We start from the raw sequence: 24,254 nt of genomic DNA, 5'->3' as shown, positions 1-24,254 counted from the left end.
CCTCCTTGAACTCGCAGTGTTCTGACAACCTTTTTAAAGCAGCAATAAACATCGTCACTGATTCCCCCTTCCTCTTGATTCCGTTTGTGAAATCTAAATCTCTCAGCAATAACCAGAGGTTTTGGTGAAAAATGTGCTCCAAGAATTTCCACTAGTTGCTTATATGTTTTAGTTCCTGGCTTATCTGGCTGCACAAGGCTGCGAAGTAAATTGAATGTCTTCCGTCCCATTACACTCAAAAAGGTAGGTACGACCTTTTCGTTTGCCACCGCATTCGCCAAGACAAAATTGTCAAAACGCTCCGAATAAGCGCTCCATTGCTCCACATTTTCATCAAAATCACCGATGTTTCCTAATATAATAGCCATCTCACATTTCAAATTTAAATTTCTGTTTACTCACTGCACCCGTAACGTACGCAGATTCATCCGCTCCTCGTCGCCACTTTGTTGTGTCGGTACCTTTTTTACCTAGACACAATTAGAACTCAGAACTCAGAGATTCAAACATGAAGTGCTTTATTCGAAGGGAAAGGGAAGTTCTGGAGAGTTCCGAACAAAGAGAGCTAAACTTAACCAAGAGAACACCCAACCATTTATCTGCTGTGACAGCGCCACCACAGGTGGGAGGAGAACACACAATACATAACTACCTACGGCCAAGAGGAGAGGTAGGTGTCCTGCTGCATGCTTCTTGTCACTCAGACAAGTGGAGTTTTCTTTTGCCTCTTTCTCGACCGTAAGGGAAGATACTTGACTTGTTTTTTAATATCTTGCCAACTACAACAGTTAAATAAATACATTTTAAAATAATTTACCTTGGGAATGAAGGAACCTTTCATACCCACTGCTAACTTGCTCCTGTGAATTCCTTCACTATTCACTCTGCCTTCATCCTGTTTGTGTTTCCATCTTTGTTTTTTAAAATTTCATTCATTATTTCTAGCTCATCCTAGCAGATTTCACTTCTGGATCCCTCTGTGACCAATTCCAAGTCTCCATCTTCACTAGTGTTACTTCTGGAACACGGCCTCATGTCTGCCACAGAACAAAAAAGTATCCATTTTATTGAACATGTATTAATAGAAAACATGGTTCGTGTTTAGTTCAATATGAGATTTATAACCTCTCTGATCCCTTAAAACTTCATTTCTGATGTGTTATAGGACGTCTCCAATTATCACTCTCAACGAGGTTTTTCTGACTTTGCGATTCTGGCGGGGAGTGTCGTAGCCAGATAGTACAAACATGCATTGTGCAAAAATTTCCAACCATTTACCAATAGAGTAAAGTGACCCCTTTTTGGTTTATAACAGCCGACAAAAAGAAAACAAAATAATGTCAATGTGTATCTATGAAAAGACTAATCAAATTAAGATTTGTTTATGATTTTACAGCATATTTGGTCGGACAAGCAACGTACCACCACGAAAGAAACCTGTTATAGTCAAACGCGAGGTATGAGAGAGCAAAAGAGCTGTATTGTGTCATCAATTCTTTTTCTTATGGTGAGAAATGAGCAGGGTGGCAGAGTTTTTGTTTGGAATTCCAACATCATTGTTGCGTCAAAATCCTGGAACTCCCTACCTAACAGCATGGCGGGAGTACCTTGACCACACAGACTACAGAACATGTCCCACCACCACGTTCTCGAGGCCAACTTAGGGATAGGCAATAAATGCCAGCCTTGCCATAGACACCCACTTCCCAATAATGAATTAAAAAACATCCTTTACTTTTTAAGAATATATTAAGAACTTAATTGATAATTCAAAATAATTTTTTGCACTAAAAAATTCAATTACCCAATCATTTTAATTAAGTAATGTAAATAATAAAGCAAAGTGGGAATTTAATACTAAAAAAATTATATAAGTTGAATGAAGCGACTTTGAATTAAGTGAAGTAAAAAGAAAGACATGCATTTATATAGCGCCTTTCACGATCTTGGGACATCTCAAAAATTTTTAAGTGTAATTACTGTTGTAATGTAGGAAACGCAGCAGCCAATTTGTGCACAGCCAGTTCCACAAACAGCAATGTGATAATGACCAGATCATCTGTTATTTAGGTGTACGTTGAGGGAATGACAAAATGTGATTCAAGATTGTATATTGTAGAAAAAGACTTAATCAAAGATCAATGCGAACTTGATTTATTTGCCTCAATTGGGCAGCAATGGAAAAGAGGGTAAACTCTGACAACCAAATTCAAACCTTAGGAGTGACTGACAAGGTTAATGAGTAAATTGTGCAAATGGATTTTAAAAAGTGTCCTTAAAAGGACACACAGACTGAGTGTGTTATAAGACACCAGCACATGATATCATTAAACCATTTGAGCATTGCTTTATCAAAATCATCTTAACTTCCAGAAGCATATTGTCCTTAAAACACACTCCTTCATGTGTTACTCTATATCAAAGGTGAAATTCAATGGAAGTATTTTATTCCAATTTTGACCAGACTTTTGGTTCTTACTTCCCTATTGCAGGAAAATAGCAAACCCTATACTTATTTAATGGTGTCATTGTTCAATAGCATGTTATTTTCCTTATTGGAAGTACAGGTATTTCACTTTTGCATCTTTCAAACTATTTGTAAAACTTGGTCATTTCTTATTTTGTGAAGGCTTCTGATGTCAGCAAATTAGTTAATCCAGAGGCACCAACTTTTATGCTATTTATTATTATTTTTAATCCAGGCCTACCTTAACCAGAAGAAATGTGACTGTTCTCCACACAAGATTTTCCAGATTGTCATCATGGCTTTGTTGGGTCTCATGGCATTTTGGTAAGCAACTAAACTAAGTATAAATTATGCAGCATTTTGTCAATTTGCCGTCAATGCTCTGCATTTTTAGCTCCCAGGTTCAGGCCTACAGCTGTGTCTCATAGTCTTCTGTTCAACTCTGTACCCCTTTGAGTCCCCAGCCAGGGGAAGAGCTGAGACGCTGGCTTCCTCCTCATAGTGATTCACCAGTAGGCCTGTCAGTGAAACCAGATATCTCTCCTTCCCTCTTGGGATGTGATTTTAAATAGGATATCTCCTGTTCTCAAAAGAATGGTGGCCATCCTGGCTAATAGGCATGGAAAAAAATTATTGATCCTCATCATTTCAGTTGTAAATTCCACAAACTGGCCCATCTGGCTTTAATTACACATTCATTGCCTGTGGCCTTTCTTTTTAAATGTCTGTGAATTCACTTTGTTTTAAAACACAACCCAACATAACTCACTCCCAAAATCCTTTATGTGAATATCATCAAAAATCCTGAAATATGATTTTATGTTTAATGATGTATGGATATTTTCCCAATTCATTTAAATGGTATAACATTCTTAGATGTTTTTTGATTTTCAAATACATTTTTAATGTATTCATCTGCTTGTATCCCCCATGTACTGTTCCCTGGCTGAGAGGACAGGCAATTAATTCCAAGTCTTCTGTTAATGGATGCAACTATGCAAAAAGAAGGGGCATTGTAATCTCCAACGTTCCTATCCTCTCTGTGTGGAAGAATCTATCCTCTGTTTCTCCTTTCCTGGATTGCACTGGACTTCCTCTCACAGGGACTATTGTGTTTGGGGTGTTTTGTTTAATATTCAAAAACTATGGGAACGACCAGCACGCATAGTGCAGAATACCACCAAAGATGAAAATACAAGATGAATCAAAATAAAATAGTGTTTAGCTGATGCATAGCTTATATTTTAAAAGTCTGTAGATTGTAGAAGAAATCAAAGTCTGAGGGAGCTCAGAGTTCCACAGTTTTGAGAATCTGGGACAGAAGTGAGTTGGAGATGGGTATGTGTAGAACAGTACATTTGGAGCTGAAAAGGAACAATAGAATCCGATTGTATTATTGGAGCATAATTGTGCTGTCACTTTATTGCCTGGTTCTAAATTCCTTTTAAGAACTTGTAGAACCATTACAGGTTGGACCCCGGTAATCCGGCACCCTCGGGACCAGGCCGGTGCCGGACCATTGAAAATTCCGAACCACTGAAGGTGTCAAAAGTCACCACAAACACCGCCACCACCTGCTCCTCCTCTTCCTGCTGCTGCCCTCCCTGTGCCGCCGATGACCCCGCCGCCCACGGGTGGCTCGGGCTCGGGCTCCATCACTCCGCCGAGCCGTTGGTGATGCTGCGCGGTCCAGGCGCTGATCCTGACCCGGCGGCGGTCCCGGGACCCGAGCCGGACCCATCCCAGGGAGGGGATGTGACAGCAGGACCTTCCTCGTTCCGGACCACTGAAGGTGCCGGACCGTCGGGTGCCGGATTACCAGGGTTCAACCTGTATTGACTTAATAATCTTGGCTTAATAATTTTCCACTGGATGTGTAGTCAGGTGTATAAAGGCACCACTGTTTTATCTGCCACTAATTGAGATCATTTCAATTGAACATCCATGGCATTCAAACATTTTTATGCCAAAAATGTGAAATACCCCCAATATAGAGAAGAAAATAGCTTATAAAATTATAGAACAATTAAAGAACCTTAATTTCACTACATAAGCTGCTCTACTCCAGAAGGATAAGAGTTTGTTTTTATCTATTAAATGGTGCAAAGGTTGTGGCTGCCTTTTCCTTCCTGTTATCACAGCACCTGTGTTAATGAAATAAGATTTTTTAAGTGTGCTGAAATTTCCACTGCCCTATCTTGAATTAAAATAATCTTTGCCCGTAAACATGCATCTGCTACCACTCGTTCTTGGTATCCAATGGAAAATAGGTTTACTGAAGGAATCCAAGAGGAATTTGTACCATACTGATACTGGTTACCTGGTCACTCTTGATATTGTGACATGAAACAAACCTCAGGGTATGTTAATTGCCTATTTGATTACAGCATTGCTGATGTCAGTGGAACCTTTCTTTGTTTCTTGACAGATGGACAGAGCACATACGTATTACTATTGTAATAACTATATATAAATCACAATAAGTGAATGAGTAGTGGTTTTTATTTGTATGATCTAATCCCCATCTATATTATTAAAGTCAACTTTGTGTTTCTGCAAAATAAAGTGTAAAGAAGCTTGGGCTCCACCTCAGTTTAACAGCAAAGACGGTGATTCCTAGAGTCACTTGTATAAGACAACGCCAGCCCTCTGAATATATTTTGGTTTGTTACGTTTTTGTAAGTTGTTACATTTAAACAAGGACTTAATTTATTTGCATATACCAACTTTGGGATCAGTTAGAATCGACAGAATAACAGAGCTCCTCATTCGAACAGTTTGAGGCATGAGTAAGTTAAGCCAGTTGAAACGTTTATTTGCTCCTGAGCCAAATTGACCACATGTAAGGAAAGATAATTGCTTATGTATACAGAGAGTGTTTGTCATAGGTTTACTATGTGACAAATAACATATGATTTTTGTGACAGTGTTATTTTGATATCTGCACTTTACATACTAACTTTGAATGAAGAAAGAAGTCTTACTAAAGAGCTCAATGACAGGTAAATACTTTGTAAGATGTTCCCTACATATATCTACACATTTCTGCTCTCTAAAGTACCACAAGCTCTTGAGATGCACCATACTGCTGTTTCTAACAGAATAAAAGACAACTCTTTAGTTTGTCGTATACATAGAAACATAGAAGATAGGAGCAGGAGTAGGCCATTCGGCCCTTCGAGCCTGCTCCGCCATTCAATGAGATCATGGCTGATCATTCAAATTCAGTACCCTGTCCCTGCCTTCTCCCCATATCCCTTGATCCCTTTAGCCTTAAGAAATATATCCAACTCTTTCTTGAATATATTTAATGAACTGGCCTCCACCGCCCTCTGTGGCAGAGAATTCCACAGGTTCACCACTCTCTGGGTGAAGAAATTCCACCTCATTTCAGTCCTAAATGTCCTACCCCTTATCCTTAGACTATGACCCCTGGTTCTGGACTCCTCGACCATCGGGAACATCCTTCCAGCATCTAGTCTGTCCAGGCCTGACAGAATTTTATAGGTTTCGATGAGATCCCCTCTCAATCTTCTAAACTCCAGTGAGTATAAGCCCAATCGACACAATCTCTCCTCATACATCATTCCTGCCATCCCAGGTATCAGCCTGGTGAATCTTCGCTGCACTCCTTCCATGGCAAGAACGTCCTTCCTCAGATAAGGCGACCAAAACTGCACACAATACTCAAGGTGCTGTCTCACCAAGGCCCTGTACAACTGTAGCAAGACATCCTTATTCCTGTACTCGAACCCTCTTGCTACGAAGGCCAACATACCATTTGCCTTCTTAACCGCCTGCTGCACCTGCATGCTTCCCTTCAGCGACTGGTGCACTTCCCCTTCTCCCAATCTATTGCCATTCAAATAATAATGTGCCTTCCTGTTTTTCCCACCAAAGTGGATAACCTCACATTTATCCACATTATAGTGCATTTGCCATGTTTCTGCCCAATCACCTAACCTGTCCAAATTGTACTGGAGTTTCATGACATCCTCCTCGCAGCATACCCTCCCACCCAGCTTTGTGTCGTCTGCAAATTTGGAGATATTACATCCAATTCCCTCGTCCAGATCATTAATATATATTGTGAACAGCTGGGGTCCTAGGACCGATCCTTGCGGTACCCCACTAGTCACTGCCTGCCACTCGGAAAACGACCCGTTTATTCCAACTCTTTGCTTTCTGTCCGCCAACCAGTTCTCTATCTATGTCAATACCATGCCCCCAATCCCATGTGCCTTAATTTTACATGCTAATCTCTTATGCGGGACCTTATCGAAAGCCTTCTGAAAGTCCAAATACACCACATCCACTGGTTCTCCCTTATCTATTTTACCAGTTACATCCTCAAAAAATTCCAGTTGCTTTGAGGAAAATCAATTAATGAAAGATTTTGGACAAATGTGTTAACTCAATAGTTTTGCTTTCTCTTGCAGCTATATTTCAGAATCATTTACAACAAAAGGATATACTACCTTTACTCCACATACAACGTTGTCAGGTAAATTGTTTCACTGAACACATTTGATGTGTTTTGTAGAAAAAAGTCTTTATCGACTTTATTGTAACTTAAGCCGGTTTTCCCCTTTTTATTCTGTAGCAGAGAATACAAGTTCAGTTTATACAACAGCAAACATTGAAATCCCCTGGCCTGAAGTGAGCTTCTGTAATATCCTACCTTGTGTCACTGAGCACTGTTGTGTGCCTCAATCACAAAGAAAAGGCATTTCTAATCACTGCAAAAAGAAGAGAATCACCAAAGGTCGTCCTCTTATGCAAAATCTTTCACAGCCAGGTAAGATTTTATGACTCCATAATGCTCTTAAAAGAAACAAGTGTTTTATATTGCAAAATTACTTATGCTAGTTTCTTTGCCCAATAAGGTGGCAGGTAAGTATTTGTATTTTCATTCCACATAAATTTAAAAGCCTGTGTCAAATGATGAATTTCAAAGTGCACTCTATAATAAAATATTACCTATTTGTTTAAGAATTACTGTAATGGGCCATCACCAGCATCATATCCTGGGCCCTGGGATGTTAAAAGAGGGTAACACAAACCTTGTGCTAACATTCCATAATGCAGTAAGTGATGGAGATTGTATTAACTGCGAAGACCAAAACTTGAGTAGCTTATTATCCTCCAGAAATGTTACTGCCTCAATGAAGTCTAGTTTTTAAATATTTACTTTTAGAACACAGATTTGAAGAACATACAGGAAACTCTTTTTTATCCGGCACCGACGGGACCGGCACGGTGCCGGTTGATCAAAAAGTCCGGATTACAGAGAGGTATACTTACCAAGGTACGAGAGCCCCATACACGGCCACAGGTGCAGGAGTCCTGGTTACACAGCCACAGATCCAGGAGTCCCGGTTACACGGCCACAGATCCAGCAGTCCCTGTTGCACGGCCACAGGTGCAGGAACCCCGGTTACACGGCCACTAATATGTAGTAAAACTTACCTGAACCTACTCCTGAATTTTGCTGGTTAAGAGAGAGTTTCCTGTATTACTGCAATGATTTAATGAGATAGATGGCTGGCATGCCAATATAATTTCTCCCAGATTTTTTCTGTTCTCTTCGTAAACACTGGGGATAAATGTGTAATACATCTGTCCTGGCTTCACCTCCAGTAGAAAAGCATTGAAATGCTTTATACAGGAAGTAATTTAGGAGTACGTAGGAAACATAGAGGCCGTAATATCAAATAGCAAAAGTTTATGCAAAGACAAAGTTTTATTACAGATAAACTAAGAAAAGGATATGAATAATATACAGCCTTTTAAATTATTCATTACTGTTACTATTAACCAAAAAACTCTTCTCCATAATGATTTTATAATGTTAGAGAGCTTGGAAACAAAAGCAGATTGGAAACAAATAAAGCTGTGTATTGTACCATTTGTTTAGAAAACCCTCAAATGTATTTTAATCTAGGTGCATAAACCCTGCATTTCAACTTTTATAGTTAGATTTTAGTTTGTAGATTAACGGGATTGCTCTTCGAAAGAGCCAGCGCAGACTCGATGGGCTAAATGGTCTCCTTCTGTGCTGTACTGTTCTATGATTCTATAAGTGAGATTTGGTTCTTAAGAAAGAAAAGAAAGACTTGCATCTATATAGCGCCTTTCATGACCACCTGACGTCCCAAAGCGTAGTCACTGTTGTAATGTAGAAAATGCGGCAACCAATTTGCGCACAGCAAGGTCCTACAAACAGCAATGTGATAATGACCAGATAATCTGTTTTAGATGTTGATTGAGGGATAAATATTGGCTAGGACACTGGAGATAACTCCCTTGCTCTTCAAATAAGTGCCATAGAATCTTTTACATCCACCTGAGAGAGCAGACGGGGCCTCGGATTAACATCTCATCTGTAAGACAGCACCTCCGACAGTGCAGCACTCCCTCAGTACTGCACTGGAGTGTCAGTCTAGATGTTTGTGCTCAAACCCACAACCTTCCGACTCACAGGTAAGAGCGCTACCAACTGAGCCACAGCTGACACTTAAGGGATCCTTTGAGCAGTTTTCAGTTTCCCCTCTCCTATTAAAAATGCTGAGAGGAGAGCATATTAAGATGGGTCAGTGTGAGCATGTAATATTTTCTTGTCTTCCCAGGTTCTAAATGAAATAACTGAGTTATATGGAAGCTATTTCTATTTATCAAATACAATACTTTCATTCAAGAGAGCATGGTGTACGGTGTGGAAATATTCTTCTGTTCAATACCTACTTATATTTGAATGACTGATCTCACCTATTAGATTTTTAAGCCTTTTTCAACTACTGGTGATCATAGATCTTACAAGCCACTGAAACTGGCCCAAATGTGCACACAGCCTTTTTTTTTCTCCTCATGACAAGTCCTACTTATTACATTTAATCCCAAAGGTGCTTTTAATACATGGATTTCACTAAATCACAAAGGTGCTTGTAATGTGAATTTCACTAATACATTTTAGAAGTAACAAGATATTGAATTTTCCTTTCAGAACGGACAACAAGCCAAGTAACAAATATAAAGGAAATGAAATGGGGTGATTGTAAGTGAAAATTTTAGTTTTGTTCTGTGTCTTCAACAACAAACGAATAAATATTGATTATTTAAAAGAATGCTAAAAGTTCTGTGTAATATTATGATAAAATATAATAGGTATTGACCATCAAATATTTTAGCTAATTTTTTCCTAAACAATAGTGATGCATTTCGGAATGGATGAATGCTGGGATTTTTCCCGAACACTCAAATTTGATAATTAGCATACAATGAAGCATAGGCCAGGAAATTACATGCAGTGTCACCACAATTTATAAATGCTAGCAGATACGCCAACTATTTTTTTAGTAGTAAAAGCCCCAACAATCCTTGCTGGATTGTTTTTTCCCCACCCACCAAAATAACAATCTAGAAGCAAGGAGTGGCCAGAAAAAGCAAAATATTTATTTAAGTAATTATTCATCTAAACTCTAATTTGTAGCTTTCACTATAGAATAGCTTCCGGGGATAGGAGAGAAAGAGACTTTCAAAACATATTAAGTAAAAATATTAAATTAGAGTGAGTAAATAGAACTAATTCAATAAGCAATTTAAAAATAATCTCTATTGGGTTAAATAAATAAATAGGCATGGTAGGATCAGAGTCTAGGGTGATGTGTGTGGCATGCATGATGTGGACCTGCCTGGACTTGCGTATCATCCGGGGTGAAGACACATGTATGAAGTGTGTACACCTTAAGCAGAAAGATATACAGCTTCAGAGTCAACTGGACACACTCCAACATTTGGGAGGGAGAACATTTTCTGGAGCAGACATTCCAGAGGTGGTCACTCCACAGTAGTAAAGCTGGTACGGGAGACTGGTGACTATTGGCAGACAGGTAAGGGTAGAAAGGGGATTATTTGTGGAGATGGATTTATCTAATAGGTATACCAGTTTACTTACCAGTGATGTAGACAAACAGGTTGCCACAGAGGAGGGTAGCCTTGAGTGACTACAAGGCACTGAGGAGCAACTGGTTACCCATGGAGGAAACAGTACAGGTAGTAAGAATGGGAGAGTGGTGATCATGGGGAATTCTATAGACAGAGGGCTAGATAGCTTCTTTTGTCGATGTGATTCAGAGTCCTGTTGCTTCCTGGGTGCCAGGGTTCAGGACTTCATGGAGCGAATGCAAAAGGTTTTGAATTGGTAGACCATGTAGCTAGAGGTCGTGGTTCATGTGGGAACCATTGACATAGAAGTAGGTTTGAGGTTCTGCAAAGGGATTTCAAGGAGTTGCATTCTAGATTGAAGGGCAGAATCTCAAGAGTAGTCATCTCTGGATTACTCCCAGTGCTATGTGCTGGACCAGACAGGGAGACAAAGATTAGGATTGTCAATGCGTGGCTGGAAGGATGGTTATAGAGGGGAGAGTTTCAAATTCCTGGGACACTGAAATCATTTTGGGGCCAGAGAAAGTTGTAATAGTAAGGAAGGATATTAGCTTTGATGATGTGGAATCTGTATGGGTAGAGCTGAGAAATACCAAGCGGCAGAAAACGTTAGTGGGAGTTGTATACAGATCCCCAAACAGTAATGCTGAGGTTGGGGATGGCATTAAACGGGAAATTAGAGACGCGTGCAATAAGGGCACAGCAGTTATCATGGGTGACTTTAATCTACATATAGATTGGGCTAACCAAATTAGTAACAATACTGTGGAGGACGAATTCCTGGAGTGTATACAGGATGGTTTCCTGGACCAATATGTCGAGGAACCAACTAGAGATCAGGCCATCTTAGACTGGGTATTATGTAATGAGAAAGGATTAATTAACAATCTTGTTGTGCGAGGCCCCTTGGGGCGGCACGATCATAATATGATAGAATTCTTCATTAAGATGTAGAGTGAAGTAGTTGACTCAGAGACTAGGGTCCTGAATTTAAATAAAGGAAACTACGATGGTATGAGGCTAGGATGGATTGGGGAATGTTACTTAAAGGGTTGATGGTGGATAGGCAATGGCAAACATTTAAAGATCGCATGGATGAACTACAGAATTTGTTCATCCCTGTCTGGCATAAAAGTAAAACAAAAAGGTGGCGCAACCGTGGCTAACAAGGGAAATGATAGCATAAGATCCAAGGAGAGGACATATAAATTGGCCAGAAAAAGCAGCAAACCTGAGGATTGGGAGCAGTTTAGGATTCAGCAAAGGTGAACAAAAGGATTAATTAAGAGGGGGAACATAAAAATTGACTGTAAAAGCTTCTATAGATATGTGAAGAGAAAAAGATTGGTGAAGTCAAGTGTAGGTCCCTTGCAGTCAGAATCAGGGGAATTTATAATGGGGAACAAAGAAATGGCTGACCAATTAAATACATACTTTGGTTCGGTCTTCACAAAGGAGGACACAAATAACCTCTCAGAGATGTCAGGGAACATAGGGTCTAATGAGAGGGTGGAACTGAATGAAATCAGTATTTGTGGGGAAATGGTGTTAGGGAAATTGACGGGATTGAAGGCCGATAAATCCCCAGGGCCTGATAATCTACATCCTAGAGTACTTAAGGAAGTGGCCCTAGAAATAGTAGATGCATTGCTGGTCATCTTCCAAAATTCTATAGACTCTGGCACAGTTCCCATGGATTGGAGGGTAGCTAATGTTACCCCATTATTTAAAAAAGGTGGTAGAGAGAAAATGGGGAATTATAGACCGGTAAGCCTGACATCGGTCGTGGGGAAAATGCTAGAGTCCATTATAAAAGATGTAATAGCAGAGCACTTGGAAAACAGTGACAGGATCAGACAAAGTCAACATGGATTTACAAAAGGTAAATCATGTTTGACTAATCTACTGGAATTGTTTGAGGATGTAACTGGTAGAATAGATAAGGGAGAACCAGTGGATGTGGTGTATTTGGACGTTGCGAAGGCTTTCGATAAGGTCCCGCATAAGAGATTGGCATGTAAAGTTAAAGCACATGGGATTGGGGGTAAGGTACTGTCTTGGATAGAGAACTGGTTGGCAGACAGGAAGCAAAGAGTTGGAATAAACGGGTCTTTTTCCGAGTGGCAGGCAGTGACTAGAGGGGTACCGCAGGGATCGGTCCTTGGACCCCAGCTATTCACAATATATATTAATGATCTAGACAAGGGAACTAGATGTAATATCTCCAAATTTGCAGACGACACAAAGCTGGGTGGGCATGTGTGCTGTGAGGAGGATGTCGAGAAACTCCAGGATGATTTGGACATGTTGGGTGATTGGGCAGAAACATGGCAGATGCAATATAACGTGGATAAATGTGAGGTTGTCCACTTTGGTGGCAAAAACAGGAAAGCAGATTATTATCTAAATGGCAATAGATTGGGAGAAGGGGAAGTGCAACGAGACCTGGGTGTCCTTGTGCACCAGTCGCTGAAGGTAAGCATGCAGGTGCAGCAGGCGGTTAAGAAGGCAAATGGTATGTTGGCCTTCGTAGCGAGAGGGTTTGAGTACAGGAACAAGGATGTCTTGTTGCAGTTGTACAGGGCCTTGGTGAGACCACATCTTGAGTATTGTGTGCAGTTTTGGTCGCCTTATCTGAGGAAGGATGTTCTTGCCATGGAAGGAGTTCAGCGAAGATTCACCAGGCTGATACCTGGGATGGCAGGAATGACGTATGAGGAGAGATTGGGTCGATTGGGCTTGTACTCACTGGAGTTTAGAAGAATGAGAGGTGATCTCATTGAAACTTATAAAATTCTGATAGGACTGGACAGACTAGATGCAGGAAGGATGTTCCCGATGGTTGGGGAGTCCAGAACCAGGGGACACAGTCTAAGGATAAAGGGTAGGCCATTTAGGACAGAAATGAGGAATTTCTTCACCCAGAGAGTGGTGAACCTATGGAACTCTCTACCACAGAAGGCAGTGGAGGCCAGTTCATTAAATATATTCAAGAAGGAGTTGGATATATTTCTTAAGGCTAAAGGGATCAAGGGGTATGGGGAGAAAGCAGGGACCGGGTACTGAATTTGGATGATTAGCCATGATCGCATTGAATGGCGGAGCAGGCTCGAGGGGCTGAATGGCCTACTCCTGCTCCTATCTTCTATGTTTCTATATTTTACTGAAGGATTACAGTGGCTTTGAAACTAAAGATGATAGGGAGAGGAACTTACTTTTTCCCACAAGTGGAGTGAAGTGCATGATAGAATAATCATACTGGGGCTCTGGGTGGAACAAGTTTGATTGGCTGAATAATCTTTCCTTAACCAAAAATAAACAATTGAAGCTACTTTGTGGTGTCAGTCTTTCGCGGTGATGTTGTAACTGTGCAAATATGATTTTTATTTCTGCTGGTATTACCCCACAAGAATGTAATAACACTTCTGATCTGTACAGAAATTCATGTGCCACTGAACTATTGTTATAGATTTACATCTGTCAAATAGTGTTTGGGTAGTTTGGTGAAATGTTCTTGCGCTGAAAATAATATGAGTTTGAGTTGTGAGAGATCAAACAGGTTGGTTGGAATATTATTTTTTGAATAAAATTTCACTGACTTTGATTTGTTTTTGATATTAACAGGGTTTGACACATCTGTTAGATCAATACAGGTTATGGAAAGCCAGCAAATTATTGACTACCGTCACTGTGCTAAAGGAGTTCACTGTGGGTTAGTTACTTTAAAACATTACTGACAAAATGTTGAATGTAGTTTGACAAAAAGCAATATCTTAATTTGTTTTTTAAAAGTATTTCCTAATTCATAGTTTCAGACTGGAAAACTTCAAAGCAATGCTTAATGGGGTTTAACTTTCACAGGGCTTTCTTCCTGACAGCTCTGAGTAACAAGATGTGGCTTGCAGGTCATTCAACCTATTAAGTTCCTGTGATTGGAGTATGTGTTTTCCCCCTTCCATCCCTCCTTTTTTCTGATTCTATCCATATGTTTCTTATCTTTCATTTTTCAGTTTTGTAGACGGGTTCTGCCTTTTCTCTCTGCAGATACTGACTGACCTTCTGTATATTTACAACATTCTCTGTTTTTGTTTCAGATTTGCAGCATTTTTTCTTTTTATTTGCACTTATATGATTGATTGGTAGTTCAAATGATAGGAACTTTGTTACTCTAGCCCATGTAACATGCTGAATATGTTTATTATTGGCCAGTCCATAGCATAGATTGTCATTCTGGAGATGCCAGTGACACTTGCTAATCTGGCCGAGTGCTGAGTGAGGGACACCTTTGGGAGAAAACAGATGATTGAGACCCAAGCATTTTTTTAAACTTAAGACTGTGATCACAGAATCAAAGATCTGTACCAGGCTAACCGCCTCAAACAAGAAGAGTGATTAGCATTTTTTTCCTTCATAGGTATATGAAATAGACTCCCAACAAAAACAGTTAAATACTATATTTATCAACTTAAAAAAAAAGCCCTGCATAAAGATTTGATTGAAAATCGAACTGAAGTAGATAATCAAATTCATCAGTGGTTTCTGTGCTGCTGAGACTGTGGAAATCTGTGGAATGAAACTTGCTAGAGCTAATTGATATAGCTTATATCTTAGATTGATATCCTGGAGATCTGCAATATTACCTCAGAAGTAAGGAGTGAAACTCCAAAGAGGGAGAGACAGGGCTGGAGAGATTTAATGCTGTCCTAAGGAGTTTTGGCCCTCAGCACCACTTTTGAGGTCCCTAAGCACCGAGCTCTTTCCCTGGGCCTATCCATTAGTGCTTCCAACACAATGGCCTAGAAATTCGGTTGAGGCGCCAAAGTGGTGCCAAGTTCACCTGGGCGCTGATTTTTGCGCAGCGTTCAGAGTAATACCGATCGCCAGAAATTCAGTTTCAGCGCCCCTAGAGGGAGACGGGGCGAGGTTCGAGGCGCTCCACGTCCCTCTTAGGGCACTGAAACTGAATATCGCAGCGCAACGTGCCGCAGCGCCACACGCTGTGGCACGGCACGCTGCGGTACTGCAGGCCTTCCTCCCATTGTTAAGGGGGAGGGGCCTGCAACAGCGCGATCCCTGATCGCGAGTGCCGGCAAAAGAGCCCGGCACTGAGGAGAAGTGCCGGGCTCTTGGGAAACAGCCGGCATTGCCGCGGGGTTGGGGGGGTGGGGGGGGTGCGTCAGGAGGACAGGGACGGAGGTGCTGGCAGGCGGCCGCCCTGCACCTCCACCTTAACTTGCGCCACTGCCGGCACAGCAAGGCCCCGTGAACCGGGCGCGGGTAGCGAATGGCGCTACAGCGGCGTTCGCTACCAAATATCGCGAATGGGGCGCTGCGCACACCGATGACATCATTGGTGGCGGCGCAGCGCAACAGGCTAACGCCACCATTAGCGCCCCCGCTGAATATCGCGGGAGGTGCGGCCAGTGGCGCTACAGCCACTGACTGCCCTCTTTAGGCGCTAACAGGTGGCGCTACATACCCAATTTCTCCCCCAATTGCTTTAGAGGTCTCTCCAGGCAGAGATTCAAGGCTGCAATGAGCAGGGTGTGGCTGGCCAAGCAAGATGGCCCCTCCCCTTTAAGAACTGGACGGTGCCAGTCTGTCTGGCTTCTATGGTAACTGACATCGCCTGAGCTTCGGTAGCGTTCTGAGATAGCGCCTCACTCCCCGACGTTAGTGCCTGATTTAGCGCTCAAATCACCTCCAGGGGCGATAGTGGCGAATTTTGCAGTCGGAGGTGATAATTAGCGCCAGGCGCTAAACGTTGCACCTGGCCGATGTTAGCGCCCCAAAATGGGCAATACCCAATTTTTCCCCCTTTACATCTCAGCTTGATAGACAAGAGTTAGTACCTGACTATGGAGTCCCTACCTTTTGTGATAAGTTCACTTAAACTTGTTTTAATTTTTAAATACAACTGTCTGTTAAAACAATTTTACTGTGTCACTATACAAACAGAATACCCATTGTTTGTCCATAGAGTACAAAGTTTAGTAGCTTTCTTTGTGCTTTGCATTACTGATGAGGGTATTTTGTTTTCAAATTAAAGTGTCTTGCTTTTCTCCGTTCGTCATTCAGGAATGGCAACTATAGCTATGTAATTCCAATCAACAAATATACTCCTGTGAATATGAGAATTACTTTGGAAATGAAGTAAGTACACTCATAAAGCTTTATATTTTATTTGGTCCACTTCTCTCCATAAACCAAACCCTAATAAGTGTGCATGTACCAATACTGGTTGGCAATCAGATCGCCTGCAGTTGCCCACAGATTAATGTTAATTCATTTCAAGCAGCAGGCTTGAATTATTTGAGATGTGGCTTCTTAAATTCTAAGGGACTAGATTTTATTTAAGGATATTCAGAAGTTGTTTAATCATGTTGACTTATAACTTTTTCTGTTTTTGGAACCCTAACTAGCATTCATCACAAGATGTCACACAACCTGCTTAATTCTGTGCAAATGAACTGCTGTTGTTTGATATTTGATAATTCATATTAATCAGTTGCAGCACTGCCTAAGCACCATTACTAATAACACAAACTGCCTTCTGAAAGGAACCGAGGCTATCAGTTAAAATGAACGAGGAATTAACCTGCCTATGGTGAATTCTGGTTTTCCAGCTGCCGATTGACTTACGTGATCTGCAGATCACAACTGGACTGTTTTGTGCAGAGATAGGAGATCAGAAAATTGTAACTTTCAAATAAATTGCAAGCAAATACCCTGGGTTGGTGAATGTTAGAATGGACCTCTTTGTGAAGCTGACTTGTTCATACTGCAGCGTCATTTAATTATTAAGAAGGACGGGGAATAGCCATTCCTAGACCACATGCCTCCTGTTCTACTGCCATTTTGTGGTCCTTGTCTTGACTTCATCTTTTCTTTTTGCTTACCTAAAAATTGGGGGAAAGTTGAGAAAAATAATCTGCATGAGATGTTTTTATTATTCTAAATTCATGACACTTTAAAGTCACAAATGGAACCTAAGCCTTAATTTTACCCCACCCCCGGACGGGCAGGAGGGGGGAGGGGGTGGGGGATTAAAAATTTGGGATCGAGCAACCCAACCCCATTCCTGTCCGATTAAACTTTAAAAAACCCAAACCAGGCCATTGACGAGACACCCGTAAAAGGCAGACAGGGGCCGAATTAACATTCAAAAGTCGTGGCCCAATGACATCAGCGGAACCGCGACTTAAATTTAATTGTAGGTGAGGTGGGGCCTGTGCGGTCGGCTACCCGGCAGCAGATCGGAGGTGGGAAGTGCCAACTGCCTAAGGTAAGTACTGAAGATCAGCTTCTCTGCAGGAATGCTCGCCCCAGGCCTCAGAAGGAAGCCTTTATGCCTGCTACTGGGCTCCCCCACACCATCCCCGCCTCACCATTAATATCGGGGCCTAAATCTCTCTTTTTTGTGACAGTTTCTTAATTATAATTGTTGAGGGGGAAAGGAAAGAATGTAACAATATGCTCTGAACTTGTGGCAACATTTCTTCTACCCTGACAAATTCATGCCACACAGTTTCTCATACCATGGACTTCTATATATCAAATGGTGTCTCCGATGAATATTTCCCATTAATTAGATTACTTTCATAGTTACAGTGTACCGAATACCATTTAAGCGCTCTCTTGGGACATGAGGATAGCTGAAGCAGGGCGAAGGGAGCTTGACTGTACAACAAGAATCAAAGACCAAATCACATTCCCCAGAAAAGAGTCTGTTTTTGACACACACAGATAACCCAATGATTGTCTCATGAATGTTACTTGTGCTTTGAAATGCATTTAAACTATTACATTTTGATTCAAGTTGCCAACTACAAAGTGTAAGGTTCAATTTTGTTAATTGGAGAAAAAATATCTACTTATTTGATCACTACATTTAAGGAATGATTGTCAGAACTATTTCCTCAGCATTATATATTATTTTATGCTACAATGTTAATCAGTTTATACTTTGCAGCACTACAGCACCCTTGATTGTTTACAAATGTATGATGAACCTTGGCAGGGCATGTGTAAACTCTGCAAGCAGTAGAACTAAGAGGGATGTTTCACAAGACATGTCGCAGGTAATTTGTCATTCTGGTGTTCAGTACAATACCTTCTGGAATATGTTTAAATAGGTAATGAAATTTCAGGACCATCTTCATTTAGGACATGTTTGACAGAGCATTTCAACAATTGATGACTACAACTGATGACCTACATTAACACTGAAATTCAGTGCAAAATAACAGCAAAACAAATTGCATTTATGCAGGCCTACGCAGAGAGGTCCAGGAGTGCAAGTGTCTGAACCTCCAGGACCATCTGGTAAGTTCGTAGATTTTTTGCTGGTCAGAGGCATCCGCCCGCGGGAAGCCTCCGACCACTAATTCAGGGCCAATATATCCGCTGGCGCTTCACAGAGGGGTGCTCCTCCCAGCTCCACATTAAATTTAATCTAATTTCTACCCCTTTATGTCAGATGGTCAATGGTCATGGGGTGGAGACAATTAGTGAAGAGGTAGAGCTTGGTATCACAGCATACATATGGAAGATGACCCCCATGCCTGAAGCATGTAGATAAGGAAGAGGAGGGGCCCAAAGAGATCCTTAGGGGACTTGAGATGACCGTAAAGTGGATGGAGGAGAAGCCAGTGATGGCGATGTGCTGGTTTTGTCTGGATAGGTAAGAATAGAACAATGTAAAAGGCATCCCACAGCACTGGACAAGGGAAGAGAGGTGATGGTGGAGAATGGCATGGTGAAATGCTTGAGAAGTGGAGGAGAACCATGCAGAATCACAAAGGATGCCATTCATGACTTTGACTATGATTGATTTGTTGCCATAACACAGATAGAACTAAACTGGCAGGATTCAAAAAGTTGTTTGGAATGTCTTGAGTTTTTTCAGTTTCCTCATATCATTCTCCATAGTATGTATGTGAGAGCAGTCACCGATGAATCTTCCCTGTAGCGAAGCTCAGTATCTCCCTATAGTGGCCAAGACTCACCAGATGGGGATTTCCTTGGAGCGACACTTTCGGTCTTGTGGCAAACATTCTTCGAATTATCCAAAAACATGCCCAAACTTGGGCAGAAAAATACATCTATGGATAATTTCAAATTCTCAACCCTTATGTTGATGCACAACTCCTATTGGCAGTATCTGTTCTGTGCCCCTGAAGTTCTTTTACGGCTGTCATTATACTACAGTTACCACATCAATGGGAAAATCAATGTAAATTTAGCAGTATAACGCGAGAGTCAGATTGGTACTTTAGTGGTTTCAAGAAATCAAACCACTTTCAGCAGCTTTGTACCAGGTGTAATGTAACTTGAAGGCCCACACAATTCATTGCACAGTCTTGCCACTTCATAAACTTGAGCACTTCATAAAATTGGCTGCTACATTTCCTACATTACAACGTGACAATCAGTACTTCATTGACTGCAAAGCGCTTTGGGACGTCCGATGGTCATGAAAGGCGCTAAATAAATGCAAGTCTTTCTTTCTCTTTCACTGTCTTTTTAATGTTAATATGTGGATGCTCTCTAAATTTTAAAAGATTACTGGCCAGGCAAGCATGCACAGAGCACTCTCATGAGTTCAGTGATGAGACCAGCAGTATAACTCTGGTTTTTAAGGCATGCATGACAAAGTGTAGAATAAACAACCTAATTCATACTTATGACCAGTCATCTCTTTGTACTACTAAAGGGACAGCTGTGGTAGACCAGCTCATCTTTGAAATTGAACAGGTTATGTTTACTTGCAAATTGTGTGGCCGTCTATATATTTAAGATTTCAGTCTGTATACACATATAAACCACGCAAGTAAACAGCTAGAAATAACAAAAAATGTACTGACTGAAGCAACTGGTTAATTAATTTACAAAATATTGAAGTAATCCAGCATTATTTAAAATGTATTTCATACCTTTAACGTACAGTGAACCCCTTTCACTGAATTTCTAATTATTCCTGCAGGGATATCAGCATTTCTGGACCTTGCCCATAGCGCATCTACATGAGTGCAGATACCATTTCCGTGTTGCAGCACCAGTAAGTCAATCTGCAACTAACTTAAAATCTACAATCATTTTAATATATTCTATACTGCAGCACTTGTAAAAACAAAAATTGTGCGCAACAGAGTCATACCTTTATCTGTTTAATCATTGAATATTCTTCATTGTACAGGACCTGGCAGATTGCAGAACAAATCAGAACTTCGCTGGGATATTCTTTACAGATTACTACTTTTACTTTTATAGACAATGTAGCTAATTCAGTAAAACAAATCCTACATATGTATTGAACTTGGACTTACTGAAATACATTTGTGGCATAGGGATTTATACATGTCTTGTAGTTCCATAAATATGTTCAAGCTCCTTTTAGCTGTTTATCACATTAATCTACCGGTTTAATTCTTTAAACTATAAAGTGCCCATGTTACATGTCAGTTTATGATTCCGGTCACCTCAAGGTATCTGAAGCACAGTACTAGCATCAAATTGAAATGGACAAGAATCCGCAAAACAGCACATCATACACAGGACCATTATTTGTATTTTAAATGAATTACTAAGAGTGACCATAAATTTTAAATGTATTTAATTTTTTTTTACTTCTGTAATGTTTATAAATTAATGATAAAATTGAAACTGACTAAATTCTTTAACCATGAATGGTTTATTAAGTTGCACACTATACAGTATCCTCCAAATACAAACTGCACAAGTCCTTACATTTTAGAAATCATGAACTTCTGTAAACTCTTCACTCTATCAAGTTTGCATGTGTTACTCAGAGGGTATAATCAAGTGTGAAGAAGACAACAGAAAATCACAAAAGTACAGAGAGTGAGTGAGTGGAACAATGATCGTCTGAGTATAACATGAACAGTGAGAAAGTACACTTTAAAACAGCAGATGGGATATTAATCAAAATAAGGAAGCACTGGGGGCAGGGGGAACAGATGGACAAAGGGAATTATTGTTCTGGTACACAAGTCCTTAAAACTTAGCTCATGGGTACAAAATGCAAACAATAATGTTAATGGGATCACAAAATGTATAGAATATAAATGTTAGCAACTACCACTGCAGTTATATAGAGCACTAGTTAGACTTCATTTGGAGCATTGTCTTCAGTTTTGAGTACCCCACCTTAGAATCATAAAATGATGCAGCACAGAAGGAGGACATTCGGCCCATCATGCCTCTTTGAAAGAGCTATCCAATGAGTCCCACGCCCCTGCTCTTTTCCCATAGCCTTGCAAATTATCCAATTCCCTTTTGAAAGTTATTATTTAATCTGCATCCACCTCCCTTTCAGGCAGTGCATTCCAGTTCATAACAACTCGCTGTATAATTATTTTTTCCTCATGCTGCCTCTGGTTCTTTTGCCAATGACTTTAAACCTGTGTCCTTTGGTTACTGACCCTTCCACCACTGGAAACAGTTTCATCTTTTTTACTCTTATCAAACCCCTTCATAATTTTGAACACCTCTATCAAATCTCCCCTTAACCTTCTCTGCTCAAAGGAGCACAACCCCAGTTTCTCTAGTCTCTCCGTGTAACTGAAGTCTTTCATTCCTGGTACCATTCTAGTAATTCTCCTCTGCACCTTCTCTAAGGCCTTGATATCCTTCCCACAGTGTGGTGCCCAGAATTAACCAAAATATACCAGCTGGGGCCTAACCAGTGTTTTATAAAGGTTCAACATAATTTCCTTGCTTTTGTACTCTATAAAGCCAAGGATGCCATCAGCCTTTTTAACAGCATCCTCAACTTGTCCTGCCACCTTCAACGACTTGTGTATACACATCCCAAGGGCTCTCTGTTCCTGCATCTTCTTTAAAATTGTATAATTTAGTTTATATTATCTCTCCTCATTCTTCCTACCAAAATGAATCACTTCACATTTCTCTGCGATAAATTTCATCTACCATGTGTCTACCCATTTCACCAGTCTGTCTATGCCCTCCTGAAGGTTGCTCAATCAGCTCCGCTGGACGGGTCACATCGTCCACATGCCCGATACGAGACTCCCAAAACAAGCGCTCTACTCGGAGCTCCAACACGACGAGAGCCCCAGGTGGGCAGAGGAAACGCTTCAAGGACACCCTCAAAGCCTCCTTGAAAAAGTGTAACATCCCCACCGACACCTGGGAATCCCTGGCCCAAGACCGCACAAAGTGGAGGAGAAGCATCCGGGAAGGCGCCGAACACAGAGTCTCTTCGCCGGGAGCAAGCGAAAGCCAAGCACAGGCAGCGCAAGGAGCGCACGTCAACCCAAGCACCCCACCCACCCGCCCCTTCAACCACCGTCTGCCCCACCTGTGACAGAGACTGTAGATCCCCCATTGGACTAATCAGTCACCTGAGAACTCATTTTTAATGTGGAAAAAAGTTCTGAGGGACTGCCTAAGCTAAGCTGAAGCTGACTATCCTCCTCACTGTTTACTACATTTGAGCTTCATGCCATCTGCAAACTTTGAAATTATGCCCTGTATACCCAAATCAAGGTCATTAATATATATCTTAGGTAGGATTTATTGGGCCTGTAAGATGTGTAGCAATGATTCACCAGAAGCAAGGGATGTAGCTATAGTAACAACTTGGGTAAACTTGAGTTGCATTCTCCAGAGATATAAAGGTTAAGTGTAAGAATATTGGACATAGGAGCAAAATGAACATCTTTTGCTTTGCCATAATAACCATCTGCATTGTAAATCATTCAGTGATACCGTTTAAACCCAGGGACTGCTGATGCAAGTCAGAAGTTGATCACAACATGGGGTCATTGTCCTGATTAGGATATGCTGATATTGGGGATTAGACGGGACAATGGGGAAGCAAGAACAAGCAAGACAGGGTGGCAACATCCCATGTGAGGTGTTAATATCAGATTGGCCAGAACAACAGAGGCACCAAAGCTTTACACATTGACTAGCTGCAATGACATTAACCATCTGGGATGGTCTTCATTTTATCTCATGTTCCTTTGAAATGCCAGGCAGAAAACTACAGTTTAAGTTGAGCAGTAGTCAAACAAACAGGATAGCAATTGTCTGTTGGACAAAGGCACTAACAACAGTTGTGATGGTTCAGGAGATAGGATAGGTGTGTTGCTAGAGTAATTGACTCTCCAGGGGACAAGAACGCAGTCTGCAGCTTCCTTGTTCCTTGGGTTTAAAAGCAGAGCCAAGTTTGCAGTTTAAGTTGTAGGATCAAAACTAGGAGTCAAGCTGACAGTGTGGAGTCAAGGCAACGGACAAAGGCACAGCTTGGCAGGCAACTGGCGAACAGACCTTTTGGCTTTACCCAGAATAGGAGTGGGTAATATCAGCTCTTGCCCTATTCTGTCAACTACCGCTTAAATACTTATATGTATTGATCTTTTACTTGTTGACAATAAAATAGCCACTGTATTGGTGTCAAATCTCAAACCATTCGACCTTTCCTCCGCAAATGCAAAACCATAAGGGGTAATCTGTTTAAGAACATTTACAATGTAGATTAAAGACTCTAGTAGGGGAATCCAGAGCAACAAACCTGCCCTAGAAGGCCATAGATGCAGAATCAAAGAGAGACACTTACTTACTTGGGAAGTAAGATTATTAAGCGACTATGGAGATAAGGATTGAGGAGATAGCTTCTGTGACTAATAAAATGGAGTAGCAGGCTGAATGGTTTGTCATGCTTTATGTTCCTTAACCAATCCCAATACTTTAGGTATTTAGTGAACCAGGGAGGGAAACTGAACAATTTAAGATGGTTGGTAGTGATTGAAGGTGATAGGGCAATGATTGCCAGAATCCATCAGTTATGGCATGG

General features: G+C 40.9%; 1 protein-coding gene across 4 annotated transcripts in view; it reads left to right on the top strand.

The window, feature by feature from the left end:
- The window catches only part of myrfl (myelin regulatory factor like), a 90,473-nt gene extending 69,388 nt beyond the window's left edge, over window positions 1-21,085 (top strand). The window contains exons 15-26 of one of the 4 annotated variants that reach the window (XR_015081432.1): window positions 1,397-1,457; window positions 2,703-2,791; window positions 5,395-5,469; window positions 6,907-6,971; window positions 7,071-7,265; window positions 9,471-9,521; window positions 14,036-14,123; window positions 16,490-16,564; window positions 18,384-18,492; window positions 18,578-18,736; window positions 20,397-20,471; window positions 20,610-20,623. Coding sequence is in view for 3 of the 4 variants with exons in the window: in XM_086009355.1 (XP_085865481.1) it covers window positions 1,397-1,457; window positions 2,703-2,791; window positions 5,395-5,469; window positions 6,907-6,971; window positions 7,071-7,265; window positions 9,471-9,521; window positions 14,036-14,123; window positions 16,490-16,564; window positions 18,384-18,492; window positions 20,397-20,471; window positions 20,610-20,696 (970 nt within the window). In the remaining variant the exon portion in view is untranslated. Of the gene's footprint in view, window positions 1-1,396; window positions 1,458-2,702; window positions 2,792-5,394; window positions 5,470-6,906; window positions 6,972-7,070; window positions 7,266-9,470; window positions 9,522-14,035; window positions 14,124-16,489; window positions 16,565-18,369; window positions 18,493-18,577; window positions 18,737-20,396; window positions 20,472-20,609 lie in introns of those variants that run through there. The other 3 variants (XM_086009356.1, XM_086009355.1, XM_086009358.1) reach the window with 3 other exon arrangements.
- The last annotated feature ends 3,169 nt before the right edge of the window (window positions 21,086-24,254 follow it).

This window comes from Somniosus microcephalus, chromosome 16 (genome assembly GCF_052327205.1).
Source record: "Somniosus microcephalus isolate GS21.2 chromosome 16, FLI_Smic_1.0, whole genome shotgun sequence".
NCBI classification, from domain to species: domain Eukaryota; kingdom Metazoa; phylum Chordata; class Chondrichthyes; order Squaliformes; family Somniosidae; genus Somniosus; species Somniosus microcephalus.
Note: the sequence above shows the minus strand (reverse complement) of the source record. Positions and strands in the feature narration are given on the sequence as shown.